At 52.4% G+C, this 16,232-nt stretch overlaps 1 protein-coding gene across 11 annotated transcripts; it reads right to left on the bottom strand.

Moving 5' to 3' along the window:
- Nucleotides 1-162: 162 nt before the first annotated feature.
- Nucleotides 163-16,191, bottom strand: ABCD4 (ATP binding cassette subfamily D member 4). Of its 11 annotated transcripts, none has more exons than XM_075030208.1 (19): nucleotides 16,086-16,191; nucleotides 15,738-15,862; nucleotides 15,493-15,620; nucleotides 15,130-15,269; nucleotides 11,863-11,979; nucleotides 11,450-11,575; nucleotides 10,521-10,571; nucleotides 7,710-7,804; nucleotides 6,602-6,723; nucleotides 5,650-5,741; nucleotides 5,385-5,474; nucleotides 4,933-5,141; nucleotides 4,538-4,629; nucleotides 4,297-4,333; nucleotides 3,094-3,143; nucleotides 2,756-2,808; nucleotides 2,330-2,406; nucleotides 1,054-1,169; nucleotides 168-887 (listed from the first exon to the last, which is right to left on the bottom strand). In XM_075030208.1, the coding sequence occupies exons 1-19, from the start codon at nucleotides 16,100-16,102 to the stop codon at nucleotides 792-794; spliced, it is 1,833 nt and encodes a 610-aa protein (XP_074886309.1). In that variant the 5' UTR covers nucleotides 16,103-16,191; the 3' UTR covers nucleotides 168-791. The 11 variants fall into 11 exon arrangements, 7 of the variants coding, with proteins under 7 accessions (XP_074886308.1, XP_074886309.1, XP_074886305.1 ...); XM_075030204.1 differs by having other exon boundaries at nucleotides 15,964-16,090; XM_075030205.1 differs by having other exon boundaries at nucleotides 4,933-5,138; nucleotides 15,964-16,090.
- Between the last annotated feature and the right edge of the window lie 41 nt (nucleotides 16,192-16,232).

Genomic DNA, 16,232 nt, shown 5'->3' with positions numbered 1-16,232 from the left:
TGAAGGTAGCAGCAGGCCAGGATGCCCAGCCCTGGATAGGTATATTACTCCTCCCCCTGCTCTGCTCTTCAGTAGTCTAGTCCAGGACCATTGCCAATATACAAGCATCTCCTCCAAAGCAAACCCCAGAAGGAAAAGATGCAGCAGTCTGGTTAACAAATACTGACTCTTCTCCATAAAAATCTTTGGAAAACAGGCCCCAGATTTTAATACAGAAATGTTCCTTTGACCTGTAACCCTGTGTCAGAAGGAGAGCAGAGACATGCCCCTTTTCTGTGCCAGCATTCTCTTCCCCTTACAGTGCATCCCTTGGCTCCTGCTGGGGAGCACAACCCTCAACAGAGCCACAGGTACAGAAGTCTGTTCTGCAGAGCTGTGCATCAAAGAGACAGAGGTCCCAGCAAGGCACAGAGGGCAGAACAGGAGGCTGCATCCTAGCCTTGCACCACTGCATCCTGGACAAGTGGAGGTTTCTCTCACCATTGCTTCTAAAAGCCCCATAAGCAGCATCTTCTCTTTGGGCAGCCTAGCAGCTCAGCCCTTTCCCCCATGAGAGGGAGGGAGGCAGGAGAAGGGGGTGGGAGAAGGATGGCATAGATGTATCTGCTCCTGGCAGAACCCCACACCATGAGTTCAGACTTGGCTCTGTGTCCATCAGCAAAATCCAGAACTGGTCTTGCACTGGATGAATCCCTTGTTGACAGCCGCTGGCTCGGCAGCTCCATGTCTACTATTCAGAGCTTTCCCATGCGTGTACAGGTTCTGCGGCTGACCAGACAAGGGCATGTTTTTCAGCATCCTTCCCCCACTGGGAGCCGCTTCACCTTCTCGCGCTGAGTGAGCTCCCATCTTCCCTCCCCATGAAGTTTCAAAATCCAGCTGTGGAACTGCAATTCAATAACACAATGACTGAGGGATGTTTCTATGAGGGTATGTCCTCCCACCGTGAGGCTTGCCAACCTCAGTCACTCCCCTCTGCTCACCAGGGCCCCTCTCTACCTCCCCTTTCTTGCCACCACCAGGCAGGCATGGAGCGCTGTCTCCCTGTCTCACCTTTTCCAGGCTGGCCCTGTGTCCCACGCTAATCAGCGTCATGCCCAGCTGAAGGCACACACGATACAGTTCATGCTCCACCTCTTCTGTGAGGGCGCTGGTGGCTTCATCTAGCACTAAGAGAAAAGTCATGAGCGCCACAAATCCCGTCCCAATCAGTCAACTCCCCCTAGGCAAAAGAGCAGCAACTGCAGAGAACATTTCATATATTAACCTGAGTTCACCAAGAGCATCTGGAGAAGCCCAAGGACTCTGATTTTCCTGTGGTACAGCTGGTGTCAGTCAACTGGGAAAGCTGCCCTTCCCCACAAGCCCTTGAATCCACCCAAGCAGCGCCGTTCACCTCATTCCTCTCCCTCAACAGCTGCCAGCCACTGCCTCGTCCTCACCGTTGTGAAAGCCAAGATGCAACCTTCTCAAGGCAGGTGGTATGCAAGAGCACCAGGCTGAGCAGCAGCCTGTGCACCCCTCCCACCTGGAGCATCCAGGATGGCCTGAGGCACCCTCCTGTCAGTTAAGGGTAAATACTACAGATCTGGAGCAGATAAATTTAATTTGGTTTACATCATGTCTACAGCTTTTAGTCTGCAATCCACAGGTTCCTTCTGCCCAGGCAGCACTGAAACACACCGCAGGCTTCAGGGGAAGAGAGGTACTTAGATGTGGCTACATGCTACCGACACTGGCTCTGTTCACCCACACCCACCCTGGCCCTCATGACAAGTCCTCCAACAGCCCCCGCCAGTCCCCAGCAGTCACTAGCAATCTATGTATGCAAAGGAATTAGCCCCATCTGCTAACAGGAGCTGCTTCTGTGATCTCTCAGGACCGTTTCTTCCACTGCTCCTTCACTTCTTTTGCTGCGTTACAGCTAAATTTCCCACATTCCATCCAGAACCCTGCAGAGGTTCATGAGCTTCAGATATGGCAGCTGATGCCATGCTCCCTAGCATGCACACTTCTTCACGTGGCAACCAGTGAGCATGCCGAGAGGGGGCTTCTTCAGGTGCCATCGGACCTGGACCAAGAATATTAATCACTAGTTCCCCAAGAAGAGAATGTTTTATATACAGCCTCTTGATTCACCACCCTCCACACAGATAATGAAATGTTTTCACCCTGAATCCTCTGTGTGCTACACTGGTAAAATAACAATGAAGACGCAGCATGTTCCTAGCAAAGAAGGGATTTCATAAGTTCTCTCTGTACCAGCTTCTCTTTACACCAAAGGCCTTTCCCACCCTCCCCCCCTTTTCTGTTGCAGTCATTCACTCACCTGCATATTTTGGCTGGAGGTAGAAGAGCCGTGCAAACGAGAGCCTCTGCATCTCCCCTGGGGACAGGATGTCATACCTGCAGCAGGGTTGAGATTCAAAATCTCCCTCAATAAAAAGAGCTCGTTTGCCGAAGAGCTTATGGTTGCTGATATGGGATACCCCAGCAAGCAACTGTCCCTGTGTGTCCCCTGTGTCCCCCTCCATGCTGGGACTGGCTCTGCACCCCTGTGCACAGTCAGGTGCCTGCAGAGCAGCATGGCTGGTGATGACATTGATACTTGGGGCATGAAGGCTTTGCCCCTGTATACTGCCCACCTCCTACATGACACAAATATTCCTAAGTCCAGCAGCAATGTGCATCTGCTTAGACGTGTTCCCCACCCGGAGGGATCACCCAAATTCACACAGACAGCAAGCTCCCTTACCAGTTCCAGTCCACGTGCTTGTCCAGTCCTCCAGCCCTTGCCAGCAAATCAGTCTGCAGAGAGCATGGCAGACTTGTAAACACAGCCCCCAACCCTGTCAGCCCATGGCCCTGAGCATAACCACCCCCTTCCTGCTACTCTCTCTTTTCCTGCTTGAGTTGAAGTTGCTCTGTATCCCTCCTCCTCTGCCTGTCCCATGGACAGTCCTGCTCCCAGCTGCAGACAATGTCCCTGCATGTGTCCAGCACAGAGTCATGCTGTTCTGCCACAAAACCTCACCCCTTCTTCCCTCACTGGCAGCACCAGCAAAGGCGGCAGCAGCATTACCAGGGACTCACCAGCCCAGCCAGCTCCAGGAATCGCACAATTCTCTCATCATCTGCAGACCCTAGGGGAGAAAGCAGTAAAGCATAAGCAGAGGCAATATGTGCTGAGGACACAGCTGCAAGGAGTCGGTGGGGCAGGAGGGATGGATTGGAGGATCTCCTGACATCCAGTGTAGCTGACTCAACCACTTAACTATATCAGGTCCTCAGCTTTGGCACAGAGAGCTCCCAAAGAATGACCTTCCTTAAAAATGTTAACCATGCCTGTGAGCAGCATGCCAGGATGTAGCTGGGCTCCACAGATACACCTGAGACTTGGCTCAGTCCATGGTCACATATGGACACAGCCAGAACACAAGGATCTAGGCTTCAATTGCCAAGGCCCTGCCCACCAGCTGCTCTCTTATGGCTGACTGCCCACTGTATGCTGCAGGTGGTGGAGTCATGGGAGCAAGGCTCTGGTAACAGCCAGCAAAAGGATCCTATGTGGGATGGAAAAATCTCAGGGTGAACCAGACGTGGAACAGAACATACACTTGAGCTGGTACAGTCAGCAGCTATGGAAGCTGAGCAGAAGGGCTGTGCATCAGCCATGGACCCCTCTGAAGCTGCTGAAGAGCCACAACAGTAGCTGACAGCTGCAGTTGCTCTCTGCAAGACTGTGACTCCCAAGTGTTTGAAAGCAGCACGTAACATCGCTTTACTCAGACAGAAACTTAAACCTGGACATCTCCAAGCTGCAGCAGACCACATGTGGCCTCACTTGGGAAAAGGGCAGGGGAGAGAAAGGATCCATGTAGTCTGACCTTGACAGCATGCAAGGCCCTGGCACATCATTTGAAAAAGAGGAACAGTGAAAGATGGAGGTGGATGGAAAATGAGATGAAGGCAAACATAGCTTGCCCAAAGGCAGGTTGTACCAGACAGATCAGATGTATCCCAACAGCAAGGTGCCTCAACACGTATCACATACCTAGCACAACATGCAGAGCGTGGCCAGCTTGTCCTCATTGCATCAAGAGAATGGGAGGGAACACAGAGCTGACCTTAACCTACACTAAGGTAAGTCTTCCAGGGAAAAGCAGAGGGCAACAAAAGCAAAATGGATGAGTGCTCCTGAAGGGGCATGGTAGGGAAGAAGCTGCACTATGTACAGGACAGGGAGTTGACACTGCTGGGTTGGCTAATTGCTCTAATGAATTTCCATTAAAATACCTGAAACTGGATAGATCTCCTTCAGGGGATAGATCACCTGTTTAACAGAGCAAAAGAAGCCATGTCAGAGGGAGCTGGACACAGTCCATCAGAGACGCAATGGCAGTGGCATGAACTCAGACACGAGGGAAGGAGCAGCGACAGGCATCCTCCCTCTTGCAGGCCTTTCTGCAGCACAAGGTTTGCAGGGCACAGCTGGGAGCAGAACTGGGGACAGAGTAGAGGCAGCCCCTGGGCTCACCTGCTCACGCAGGCTTCCATCGGTGAAGAAGGGCCGCTGCGGCAGGAACACCACTCCCCGAGGGCCAAAGCAGGTCAGCATCTTGATGCTCCCTGCACAGAGACACACTCATGCCAAGCCTGCAGTGCCAGCAAACAATTACCCCCCACCCCCACGCCCCCATGCAGCCCTGCCCCAGGAAGTAACTAATAAATTCCAGAATAGGTGTATTTGCAACACAGGGCAAAGCAATGAGAGCCAGAGCAGAGTATGCAATAGAGATGGGTGGCTCCAATGCATCAGTGATATATTCACCATTACAAGGTGGCACTGGCCTTACAACCCCACAGAGCCACCTTCCAAACACAGGGCAGCCCTGGTTGAGAGAGAAGGCTGCAGTGAGCAGCAGTCCTTACCCTGCGTGCTCTCCCAGAGTCCCCCAAGGACCCTCAGGAGAGATGTCTTCCCTGTGCCAGTGTTCCCCACAATCATCACACTGTTTCCTTGTGAGATCCTGAGGCTCAAGTCCTTGATGAGCAGCTTGCCAGAGGATGGCACCGAGAGTGTCATTCGCTCCAGAAGGAAAGCTGTGTCCCTTGGCACTGGGTCCTCCCCAGAATGGCTGCTGGGCCACCACCAAGACAAAGGAGGAGAGATCCGGGGGTAAGCGATCACGCTGAGACCTCCTGTGCCTCTGTGACACCAGCTTTGCCCCATGCACCCCGGGAATGACAGATCACAGTAAGCACTGCCTGCTCCACCAACTGCATGCAACAGGTTGTGACACCAAGGGGCACCTCCACCCCATGACAGCCCCACACTCTGGCATGTAAGCTGCAAGCCAGCCAGTTGCTGAGAGGAGACTCACCCATCCAAATCCCAGCTGGCTTTGGCTTCTGAGTAGTTGTTATTTTTTTTTCTGCCAAGGCTCAACAAGGTCTCCTGTAGTTCACCAATCCTAGACAAACAGGAGGTTGCATGAATGCCAGGGACAACTCCAGCAGCCTCCTCACAATATCCAAACTTGTCTATGCTTGCTCACAAGCAATTGTTTCTTATTTATTTAGCACAGACCTGGGCAGATTCTTGTCCCACATTTCCCTTTCCTGCAGAGATCTGCCCGCAGAGCTCACCTGTGCGTGTAGCCAGCTACATCGGTCACAGTGCTGGAGAGATCTATGAGCTGGCTGAAGCAGCCAATAAGGTAGATGGAAACAAAGGCATTCTGGGGAGAAATCACACGCCAGAGGAAGGGTCAGCGCTGAGCTGGAGCACTGCCCCTTCCTCCATGGCTGCAAGGAGGCAGCCAAGGAGTCCAGACATTTGGCCATGTCAGCAGTCCCAGCAAGATGAAGTAGGGTTGGAGAAGTCACCCAGGGTGGTGGGAGTGAAGGAGAAGATGACCATGTTTGGATGGAGCAAGGCTTCCCTGCTCAGTATAGCAGTTTTTGCCAGGTGGACACATCTCCTGCCACCCAGGGATGGTGTCTGCAGAGTGCCTGCTGGCCAGCCCAGGGCCCAGCATGCTCACCCTAAGTCATGCAGATGCATGCCACCAGCCTTGCCCCAGCACCGTACATGGTTCAGAGCAGGGTATCTCAGCCTGCAGTGCCCACTTAGCTATTTTTAGCTCTGCATTCTCTGTCACAAGCCAGTTTTGAGTATCTGGGAACAAGTCAGGTCAGGAAGGCAAATGCAAGCCAGCTCAGCCTCACAGGTGGCCAGGCTCACCACGTGCAGCAGCCCAGGGCATAACCTGGACCCGCAGCACTGTGCGGACCCAATCCCCAGCCATACTGCTGAAAGCCAGAGGCTTTCTGACCCCCTGGTTTTTTTTAGACACAGAGGTCTGAGCTAGGAAACGCTTACGTAGATGTGTCCTTGACAGATCTCACCCCCAGGTTAATCACACACCAACTGGCTCCAAGCTCCCATTTCCAGGCCACCACGGGCAGGGACACTCTAAGCTGAAGGTCAATTGCTGCAGGTTACCCAGCCTCAGTGCCACCAGCCCCACATGCAACCTCCATCCTCAGTGCCCGCACACCCTCCACAACGGGGTCTGGGAGCTCACCCTTAGCTCACCTTGCTGACAAGGGCGCTGAGCTCTGTTGGACTCAGGTCACCGTAGACCCCAGAAAAGATGGGAATGGCAATGATCACATAGCTCAGGATGCTGCCCAGGTAGTCAAAGGTGTTGATCCCAACTTGTCAGAAGCACATTAAGAGAAGACAGTGAGTTAGGGTGAGAACCTCTGTCCCAGCCAGGCTCAAGTGCAGCTCATGAGCCCAGTCAGAGGAAGACCCGTGGTCTTGCCTCAGCCCTTCACAATGCACCAGAGCAGAACCACCTGTTTCACATGATAGCACAAGCAACACAGTGAAAATTCATTTTCCAAGCAAAGAGCACTTTGGGGCAGGCCCCTGAGCAGAGAAACATCATCCAGACACACAGCTCAGGAACCACTATGGGGCAAAAGCCACTTTGCCTGCTTGTTTCTACTTTGCAGGGGCCTGGATAACTCACAAGAAACAGGAGGGAGGGCAAAAAGGAAGCTCTGGGGCACGATGGTTGGCTGTGAAGTCTGTCTTGAAGCACAGGAGAGGCAGAAAGACTTAAGACCCCAAACTCCCACAGATACAGCTGTGTTCAGGGCTCTCCCTCCCTTTAAGCTGCTCAGAAGATCATTATGCTGGTGAGATGAGGAAGAGCTGTCTTGATAGTGGTCATTTAATGCCAAAACCTGGACCAGAGACAAAGGCAGAAGGGAGATTTTTCCAGGCACAACTATGCTCAAGGGACAGGCTCTATAGGAAAGAAGTTTCCACAGCTCCCAACCACACATACAGAGTCTTCTCCTTCCCCAAATCTCAAGTCCTTCCCTCTCTTCTTGGCCATTAAACACCTGCCCCATAAAAAGCATAGTTTTCTGCAGATTCCCCTTTTGGGGCCTGCATTCTCTGACTTTGCTGGGTCCTCCACAACTTTGCTCTCCGAGGCTTTTTCACAACAGGATTCCCATTTAGGACTGCAGGAGGCACCCTCTGTTCACCCTCAGGGCTTTCACGCTCCAGCAATAGGCGGGAGTGGAAAACCCAGCACTGCTGCTCTAGCAGGAGGGTTCCCAAGCCTGTGGACCACCGCAACGGAGCTACCACATGCCCCACTTCACAGCCCAAACTCCCCACTCACTGTATAGCCACAGCTCCTTCCCTATCAGCTCCCTCTGGGTCTGCAGCAGGCTCTGCAGCCTCCGGTCCGTGCGCATGTGCTCCACTCGCCCGGCCCTGCAAAATAAGGTTGCAACATGCCACAGACATCCCACGAGCACCACAATCAGGTCAAAGCACGGGCTTTAGGACTGAGGCTTGCAAAGCGTCTGGCACCTTAGCTTCCAAGCAACAAGCTCTTGGTTGAGCAGGAACTGAAGAGCCAAGAGCGCCTTCCTGAAGAGCTTCACCAAGAAACTCTGGCAGCAACAAACAACCCTGCAAATCTCTCCCAGAGCCTGTGGATGCTGCTGTTGCACACAGGAGAAGGTGAGGCAAGGCCAGACACTGTCAGCGAGGCCTCAGCCTGGAACAATGCACACCCAAGGTCACACACGCTTTCCAAGCAGAGCCTGGTCAGAAGAGAGGGACGGCACTGCTACACTGCCAGGAAGGAGAGGGCAGGGTTGAGTCCAGAAGGTGACAGCAAGGCAACACCACTGCATGGCCAGCAGCCCCAGTCCACCTCTTCCCGTTCCCCACCCCAGAGGAGCAGGACACAGACATGCTGCGGTCAGTGCAGCCCCCAGTGTGGGTGACCCCAGCCCCACAGGCCCCCCCTTTCCCAGGGCTATCTCCGAGGGCACCAGGGGGTCGCCCACCACCTGAGCTAGCAGCGATGCTCCCACAGCCAGGCTGAGCCAGTAGCAAGGAGGCACATCTCGGCTCTAAACCACCACCTTCAGCAAGCATGGCAGCTCCTTCTGCTCCTTCGCAAGGGCTGGCCTGCCCTCAGGTGGCAAAATGCAGACAGAGCTCCACATCTCACTCCAGGCTCCCACCTGCCACAGCAGCTATTCCCCCTGCCACCCAACACACGCTTGTGCCCAGCACACACACCCACACTCCCACCACGGTCCATGCAAGGGGGGAGTCACTAGGCCCAGAGCAGATAGGGCCAGGAGCTGCACAAAAAAATACAAATTAGGATTTTTGAAGAGTCAGTTCTAAAGATTCTTGCTTCTTAGAAAAACACATTTTCTTTCTCAAAAATACATCCAGTTAGACCGCAGTTTGGCATTACTGCCTCACAGCCCATTTCAGGTAACCACTGAGCTGCAGTCTTTGCTGCTGAGTATTTGGAAAGGACAAAGCCTTGGAAACAATGAGTTAAAAGCGAGGAAGGCACTGGCAACCAGAGCTATTATTTCTTTTGCAGACAGATAGATTGCTGTAATGGTTTCAGCTTTTCCTCCCATTCAGTTCACTTTTAAAGCAATTTTGCCAAAGGCTTAGAAACACAGAAAGAAGTAAAAAGGTGACAGTGCTCACGTTTTGTTTCTTCGTTTACCAAAACGATCATTAGGCAGGTGCAAGAGGACAAGATCCAACCAACAGCTTCTACAAGCTACAGAAGTCTGGCAATCAAAACCAGCCACTCGCCATGTGTTCCTCCTCTTGCAGAATTCTAGGAATGCAACCTTTTAAAAAATTCCTTTATTTTTAATTAAGATTCATACCATGAAAATGCCTCATTTTGTGCAATTCAATTAAATTCTAGCTTCCCACCAAGTGAAGCTTTTCTATATAATGAACTGTACTAAGTTAATACACTCCATTTTCTGGTATAATAATTCACTTTCCATTTTCTACTTAGTAATAGGATAAAAAACTTCAAAATTGTGAGGAAAAGTACTGCAGCTTAATGAAGGGCACATAATTAGACTATCTTCTCCATTAAGAAAAATTATCATCAACCAATAAGAATCAACCAGTCCACAAAGAAATAACTCAAACTTGCCAATACAAACCAAGACTGATTTCAGTTATTTAAATCAGAGTTTCATGCCTGTCAATATAAATATTTATGGATTTGGTTATTTTGAATCAAACCACTTTGGGGACAGCACCACAACACTTGAAATGCTCAGTCATTACAGCATGAAGGAACCAAATACAGATCACAAGCAGGGAAGACCAGAGACAGGACAGCTGCTGCTTGCTTAAATTCCTGGAAGAAGTGTGATTTCACAACATGCAGGGCTACGGCAGACACTTGACAAGAGAGGAGCAATGACCTCCTCCCACCAACCAGGCACCCCAGCACAAGCTACAGTAAAATCGTGGCCCTTTTTCTGGGTTCTAGCCATTTCTGTGAAACACCTTAAAGGCTCCAAGCAACAGCTCGACAGACTTCAGGGCATCACTAAGAGGGGAGGTGCTGCCAGGCTCCCAACTGTGCGCTCAGCTCTGGGGTAAACAACACTGAGCAAACTCACAGAGTAGCAGTACAGTGTTGAGAGAGTCAGGGCACAGACTGACCTAGAGGAGCAACAGAGGTAAGGAGGCCAGGCAACAGCTAGCACACCCACAGAAGACATGCAGGTTAGCAGCAGCAGGATGGGGCCAGAAGCAACCTGCAACAAGTCCCTGGGGGAACATCCTGACAAGATGCAATGAGACCTTGAGCAATCTTTCAGGTAAGGACCTGGCAAAACATCAGAAATGGTCTCTAAGCCAGCACCAAATCTGTATCAGGCCTCTGGGGATGTCAGAAGGGAGGCAGAGAAAAAATAGTTGTCTCCAGCTGCTGTGGAGTATTTCTGCAGATGACGTGCAGAATGCAAAGGAGAACAGAGCGTCAGAGCTGTATGATACTTCAGCACGACAGAGGGGACAGAAAGCTCCGGCTGCAGCAACAGGACTTGGACTCCTCTGTGATACATGAATACAACAAGGATGCCCTGAGCTGGGAGGATCCTTACAAGGATGTAAAGAAATGAATGCTACTAACCTGTAGAAAGCAGCTGGTTCCGCATTGACACGAATCTGCATGTGCTTGAACCTGCACAACCCAAAGAAACATCATCAGTATTGTGCACAAATGCCCAGCGAATTATGTAGCCAACATCCTTGCTAAAGGAAACTTGTCTTGCATCTGACAGAGCACTGATATGAGGCATCTCTTGACAGAAATACTCAATAAGCTCAAAAAGGCACCAGAGACCAAGGCTTAGCACAAGATGACATAATTCTGGGCCAGCTCAGTGGTGCATCATTTTGATATCCTGTTCTCTGTGCACATCTTCTCAGCCCTTGGGCCTCCTGTTTGCTAGCCCAGCATCTCCACCATACAGAATCACCACAGCCAACTGGCCTGGTTTGGGCTCCCTGTGCCATACCAGCTTCTGCTGCTGTCCCTGGATGCCCTGAGCCCCAGGGAAAGCTGCAAAGCCGCCTGCCACACACCCAGCCAACCCTGCAGGGGAAGGGGAGGGGACGAGTTACAGAGCATATGGAAAGACTGTGCTGTTTTGGGCACTTCATAAAGGTGGTGCTGAGGCAGAAACCTGATTTCTGTCAGTAGATGCAGTTCACTGAACTTGCATCTGCACCCAAGGAAGCTCCATGTGCAGTTTTCTTGAACACATCCAATACCCTAGCAGAGGCACCAGCAACAGCAATGACCAGGCAAGCAGCCTGGAGACTGAACCAGGATACTGAAGCAAGGGCACTGCCTGCCATGACATAGGGCAGTGAAAGGGGTGGTGGGGGCTCAGTACACGGACTTTGGGGCAGCGCTGTGCAGATAGGCTTCTCTGACTGCGGGCAAAGTCACGGACAAGAGAAGTAGCTGCGTACATAGCACTGAACAGGGACAAAAATGCAGCTTTCGCAGGAGCTGCCAAGAGGCAGTGAAAACACTTCCCTGCTGGGACTCACCTGAAATCCCCCTCCAGTTTTTCCTGCTGCACAAGTTTAGACACAATTGGGCTCATCAATACCTTGTTGACAATCGTCCCAATGATGAAATACCCAAAGATGCTCACCGGGCCTAGCCAGCCTGTGCTACAGAGGAGAAGGAGAGGTCAGCTACTAATCCAAGCAAAAGTATACCCTAGCACCCTTGGGCTCAAGCAGTCAGAGCCCTCAACTGTCACCTCTCTTGGCTTTCACAGAGGTCTGGGGGCCAGCACTGCACACTCCAGCATCCCCAAGGCAGAACTGCCTTTGCAGTGCAGAGACCGCTCACCCATATGTACAAGTGTTCCTCTGGTGAGTTGTAACATGGGTGCCAGGCTTCAAAAAAGAGCATAAGAAAGAGGTGTGAAAGCAGGGCCAGTATGGGTCCTTACCTGTGGAAGCACTGGTACGTGTAGTAGGCCAGCGTGAAGGGCGAGATGATGAGTTTGCTGGCCATGGAGCTGAGCTGCCTGCAGAACCTCTCCACATCCTGGCTGATGCGCTGGTCTCTGCTCAACACAAAGAGCCACTGATGCTGTTAAAGCCCAGGAGCGAGAACCAGTACTAACTCCCTAACAGAGTACAAGCCAGGCTGTTTCATTACCTGAACTTAGAACAGGGTGCAAGTGAACAACCCTGCCTGGGAGGGACCTGCAGCTGTGACTCCTGTTCCCCCATAGGAGACAATTTCCATGGCCCAGAAGGACCCACCCAAGGGCCTTCCTGGCACCCAGGAAGAACAGCTCCTTCTGTTACTTTCACCCTGTTCCTTGTATTAACCCCTTGTTCCACGTGCAACATTGCTCAACTCTGTGCTAAAGGTCTCTGCATCCTTGTCCTTTACTCCTCTCCTGGACCCACCCCTGTACTACCAAAAACTACTGACTCTCCCCCAAACCTTCAGTACTTGTGCTGCATCTCAGGCACCAGAGCCACAAGGACTGGCTAGGGCACAGGCCAGGCCTTCACCAGCTGTTGGACATTTGCAAACGCTTCCATCAAAGCCAACCCTTCCACAGTAGCTGGTCCGTTCGCCCTACATGGAGTGTGCTCCAGTCCCTTTACTGCAAGGAAGAAAGTGCTTCCACCCACCTCCATCCCACAAGAGCAGGCAGCAGCGCACCCCATCGGCAGCAGGCACATGGGTGACAGACCCTCAAGTCCCATCTCGCCCACTGCTGAGCAGGAGTTGCATTTAGGGTAACTAGAAAGGATTTCAGCATATTTACTCCCTTGGCACCTCATCTGTCCAGAACACGTGGATGAGAGCTTCAGTCTGATGCTCTAAGCACAGGTGGAAAGGCCACAACTGTGAATGCTAGAGTCCAGAATGAAGAGCAAGACTGGACTCCCACTTAGACATCAGTGCAGATACAACCACAGGGACATTCATCTCTCAACTCTTTTTACAGTCCTGGAACAGCAATGGATTTAATTTTGGGGCAGCTCTCACCCTGACTGACCTTACAGTCATAATTTTTCCTTTTCCTCAGACTGTAATTGTTCCCATAAAGTTATAATTTAAGTCATACTATAGACTCATGGCAGGATATTGCTTTTTATGAGCTATTAAGCAACATGTAATGATAACACATAAACATCAACTCGAATGCCCTGCTAGGAGCTGCAGGTGTTTGTATGCCACTCCTAACCCACTCTTCATTCCTTCTAGATGGATGACACCATGCATCTAACACTCAGTTTGTTTTGCACTGCATAATGGAGGTCACTTTGTTGCTCTAGTTCATTCTCTAAGTACCCGGTGCAGGGAAAAAATTCTTACCAAGAAACTGCAAGATAAAGAAAATATTTGTAGTGGCACCAAAAAAGACACTGAACAATAAGATTGGATGTTTGAGCAGAAACAAGGTGGTAATGAAAAATACTCTGCAGCAATCCCACACGTTCGGTCTGCTGAGGTCAGGAGAGCTGGCTCTATCACTGCAGAGCAGACTGACCCAGTTATCTCATGCATTTCACTGCACAACGTGAACACACTCCCTGGTTAAAAATAAACCTGAGCAGGATAGTCAATGTGGAGAGGGGCCTCTGTCCTCCCCTTCCCCACCCCCACCAAAGAAAAAGACAGGCATGCAGAAGCTTCTAGCCGTGGCCAATGTGCTACACTGCCTGGGAAGCACTGCATGCCTTGGTGACAGGCATGGCTTTTTAACCTGTCCTTGCAACTCCATACAATTGCAAAACACTACCAGAAATGAACATTTAACTAGGGTGGGAGTAACCCCATCAGCGGCTGGAAAGTGCATCAACATCATGAAGCTGTGATTTCACGTTCGGCAGTAGGGCTGTTTGACCCAAGCTAAGACCTCTCCTTGCTTGCTGCACCCCTGGCGCACAGCTGATTGCTCTTACTCAGGCTGTCTCCTAGCACTAGGCCAGCAGAAGCAGCCAGGGAACGCATCTGGCTGAAAAATGATACAGAAAAAAAAAACATCCGAGATACCCAGCACGATTCCATTCTGCAGCCACACAAACCACCACACTGTGCAACAAAGAGGCAAGGACAGGCAGCCAGGAGCACTGGGCAGCAGAAGCACGGCAGCTGCTTCAGTTCCTTGAGGTCACCACTATGGGCAACAGTTAGGAGTCCCTGCAAGACAGCCATTTCTCACAGGGACCTCAGGCCCGGTCTCCTCTGGTACCAACAACGTGTGACCAGAAGCGTCCCCTCCAGGGGAGGAGAGCTTAGGGTCTCAAAACAACTGTATAAAGCCACATAATTTGGAAGAAGTTATCCCCTGGTTTCTAGTTTTTCAGCAAGTATTTAATAACAACTTCTTTAAATTCTGGAGGGGAAAAAAAGCCTCTACCTCTCACATGATATCTAATGTAGGATCTTTAATACTTCAAAGTGAATAATTACAACAGCAGTGTCCAGCAAGGACAGGCTGGAAGGCCAGGGTCAGCCCGCAGTTGTGAGGAAGGAAGGCGTTCAACCTTCGCTGCACAGCCCGGGTTAGATCAGCAGCTCTGCAGTAAGCACGACAGTGCACAAAGCAAACTGGAAGGGGATCTCGAGGTGGACTGAGATAAGCAAGGAGGGACTGAATGCTCCTCCTTCTCTCATATTTCAAGTCACCTCTGACATTTCCTTCCTAGGAACAGGAAAGGCGGCCCTCATACAGTGCAAAACAAAGCCCTTCCTGGATGTAACTCCCATTGGTTATTGAAACCACTAAAAACCCAACTAAAAAAGAACTGTGTTCAGCTGGAGGCTCTGGTGGTTGAAGTTCAAACAGAACAACGGGGACTGTCCTAACACACTGGCTGCGTGAAGGCAGGGAGAGGCAGTGCTCTCTGACTCCAGCCAGGCCCTTTGCAACATCACACTGAGTTTCAAGGGTTGAGTCTGCAGATGGCATGTTTTATAGCAGCACTAGTTCCCTGTTCTGCTGGGCCTCCATTTGCCTCGCAACAGAAACATCCTACTCCTAAAACCACCTCATGACCAGCAGTCATGGGAGATCCCAGCAACAGGCACCACCTCCCACCCAGGGCAGAAAAGGCTATTTGTGCCCAGATGGCAAATGCTTCTAGGGCTCAAGCCCCTACCCAGAGAGACAGAGAAGTCAGGAAAAGGTGCAGAGCAGCCCAGGAGAAGCCAAGCAAGAGGCTGAGAGAAGCCACAAGCAGCCTACGGGTTATCGATGTCCTCGCGCAGCACGTGCAGGCTGTAGTAGACCTGGCCTTGGAAGTAGCAGCTGTGGAGGTATTCGGTGAGGGATTTCCTCCAGCTCACGTACATCATGTTGCAGATAAACTGGTCGAAGCTCTTTAGCTGGAATGAGGGCAAGGAGACAGACGGGAAAAGACGAGCGATTAGAACAAGCATTTCCCCGAGTGAAATAAAAACTAACAGTTCGTACCAGTGATCTGTCCCACAGGTAGCTACCTAACGGAGCAAGGGCAGACCTCGATCCTTTGGCACCAGGATCACGCCGGGGGCCAGGGGCAGCTTTCCCTTTCCCTCCCAAGACACGGGAGCCTCTGGCCTGCCTTACCGTGGAGTTCGCTACGATCAGAGTCAGGGCAACGGCAGTCAGCGTTTTGAACCCGGAGAAGTCCTTGTTCCCCAGGACCTCATAGTACCGGCTGGGGATGACGCCGACCTGGTAAATAACCAGCTGCTCTGGAGGAGAGAGGCAAGCGCAGGCGGGACATGAAGGCCAGCGGTGGCACGGCAAAAGGCGGGGGGGGAGCACGGGGGAAGGGGGAGCAGAGGCGGGGTGCGGCCCCCCAGGCTCACCCAGCAAGGCGACGCCGAGCAGCGTCAGGAACATCAGGGCGCTGGGGGAGGGCCAGCCGGGGAAGAGCACGGCCTGCAGCCGCAGGAAGCGCCGCAGGAACAGCCCGTCCAGCCGGGGGCCAGGCCTGCAACGGAGGAAGACGCGCGGGCCGGCACTCAGCTCTCGGGGGTGCCCACCTCCCCGCCGACCCGCCGAGGCACCCCCGAGCCCGGTCCCCCTCCTCACCGGCCGCCGGCCCCGGCTCCACCCGCCCCGGCGCTGCCTCCCGCCATCAGCACCCGGCCGGACACGGGCGGGCGAGGCCCGGGCCCCGCCCCCGCGGGCGCTACCGCATGAATATTCATCACCTCGCCTCGCCGTCCATCAGCCCCGCGGCCCCCTGCGCCCGGGCAGGGGCGCCCGCCGCCGCGCCCCGCGAACGCTTCCGGGTGCGGCGTCACCACAGAGATCCCGCCTCGCCCGAGGCGGCCGAGCGGCAGCGCCCCCTGGCGAGG

This window comes from Buteo buteo, chromosome 6 (genome assembly GCF_964188355.1).
Source record: "Buteo buteo chromosome 6, bButBut1.hap1.1, whole genome shotgun sequence".
NCBI lineage: Eukaryota > Metazoa > Chordata > Aves > Accipitriformes > Accipitridae > Buteo > Buteo buteo.
This window is presented reverse-complemented; position numbering and strand designations above follow the sequence as displayed.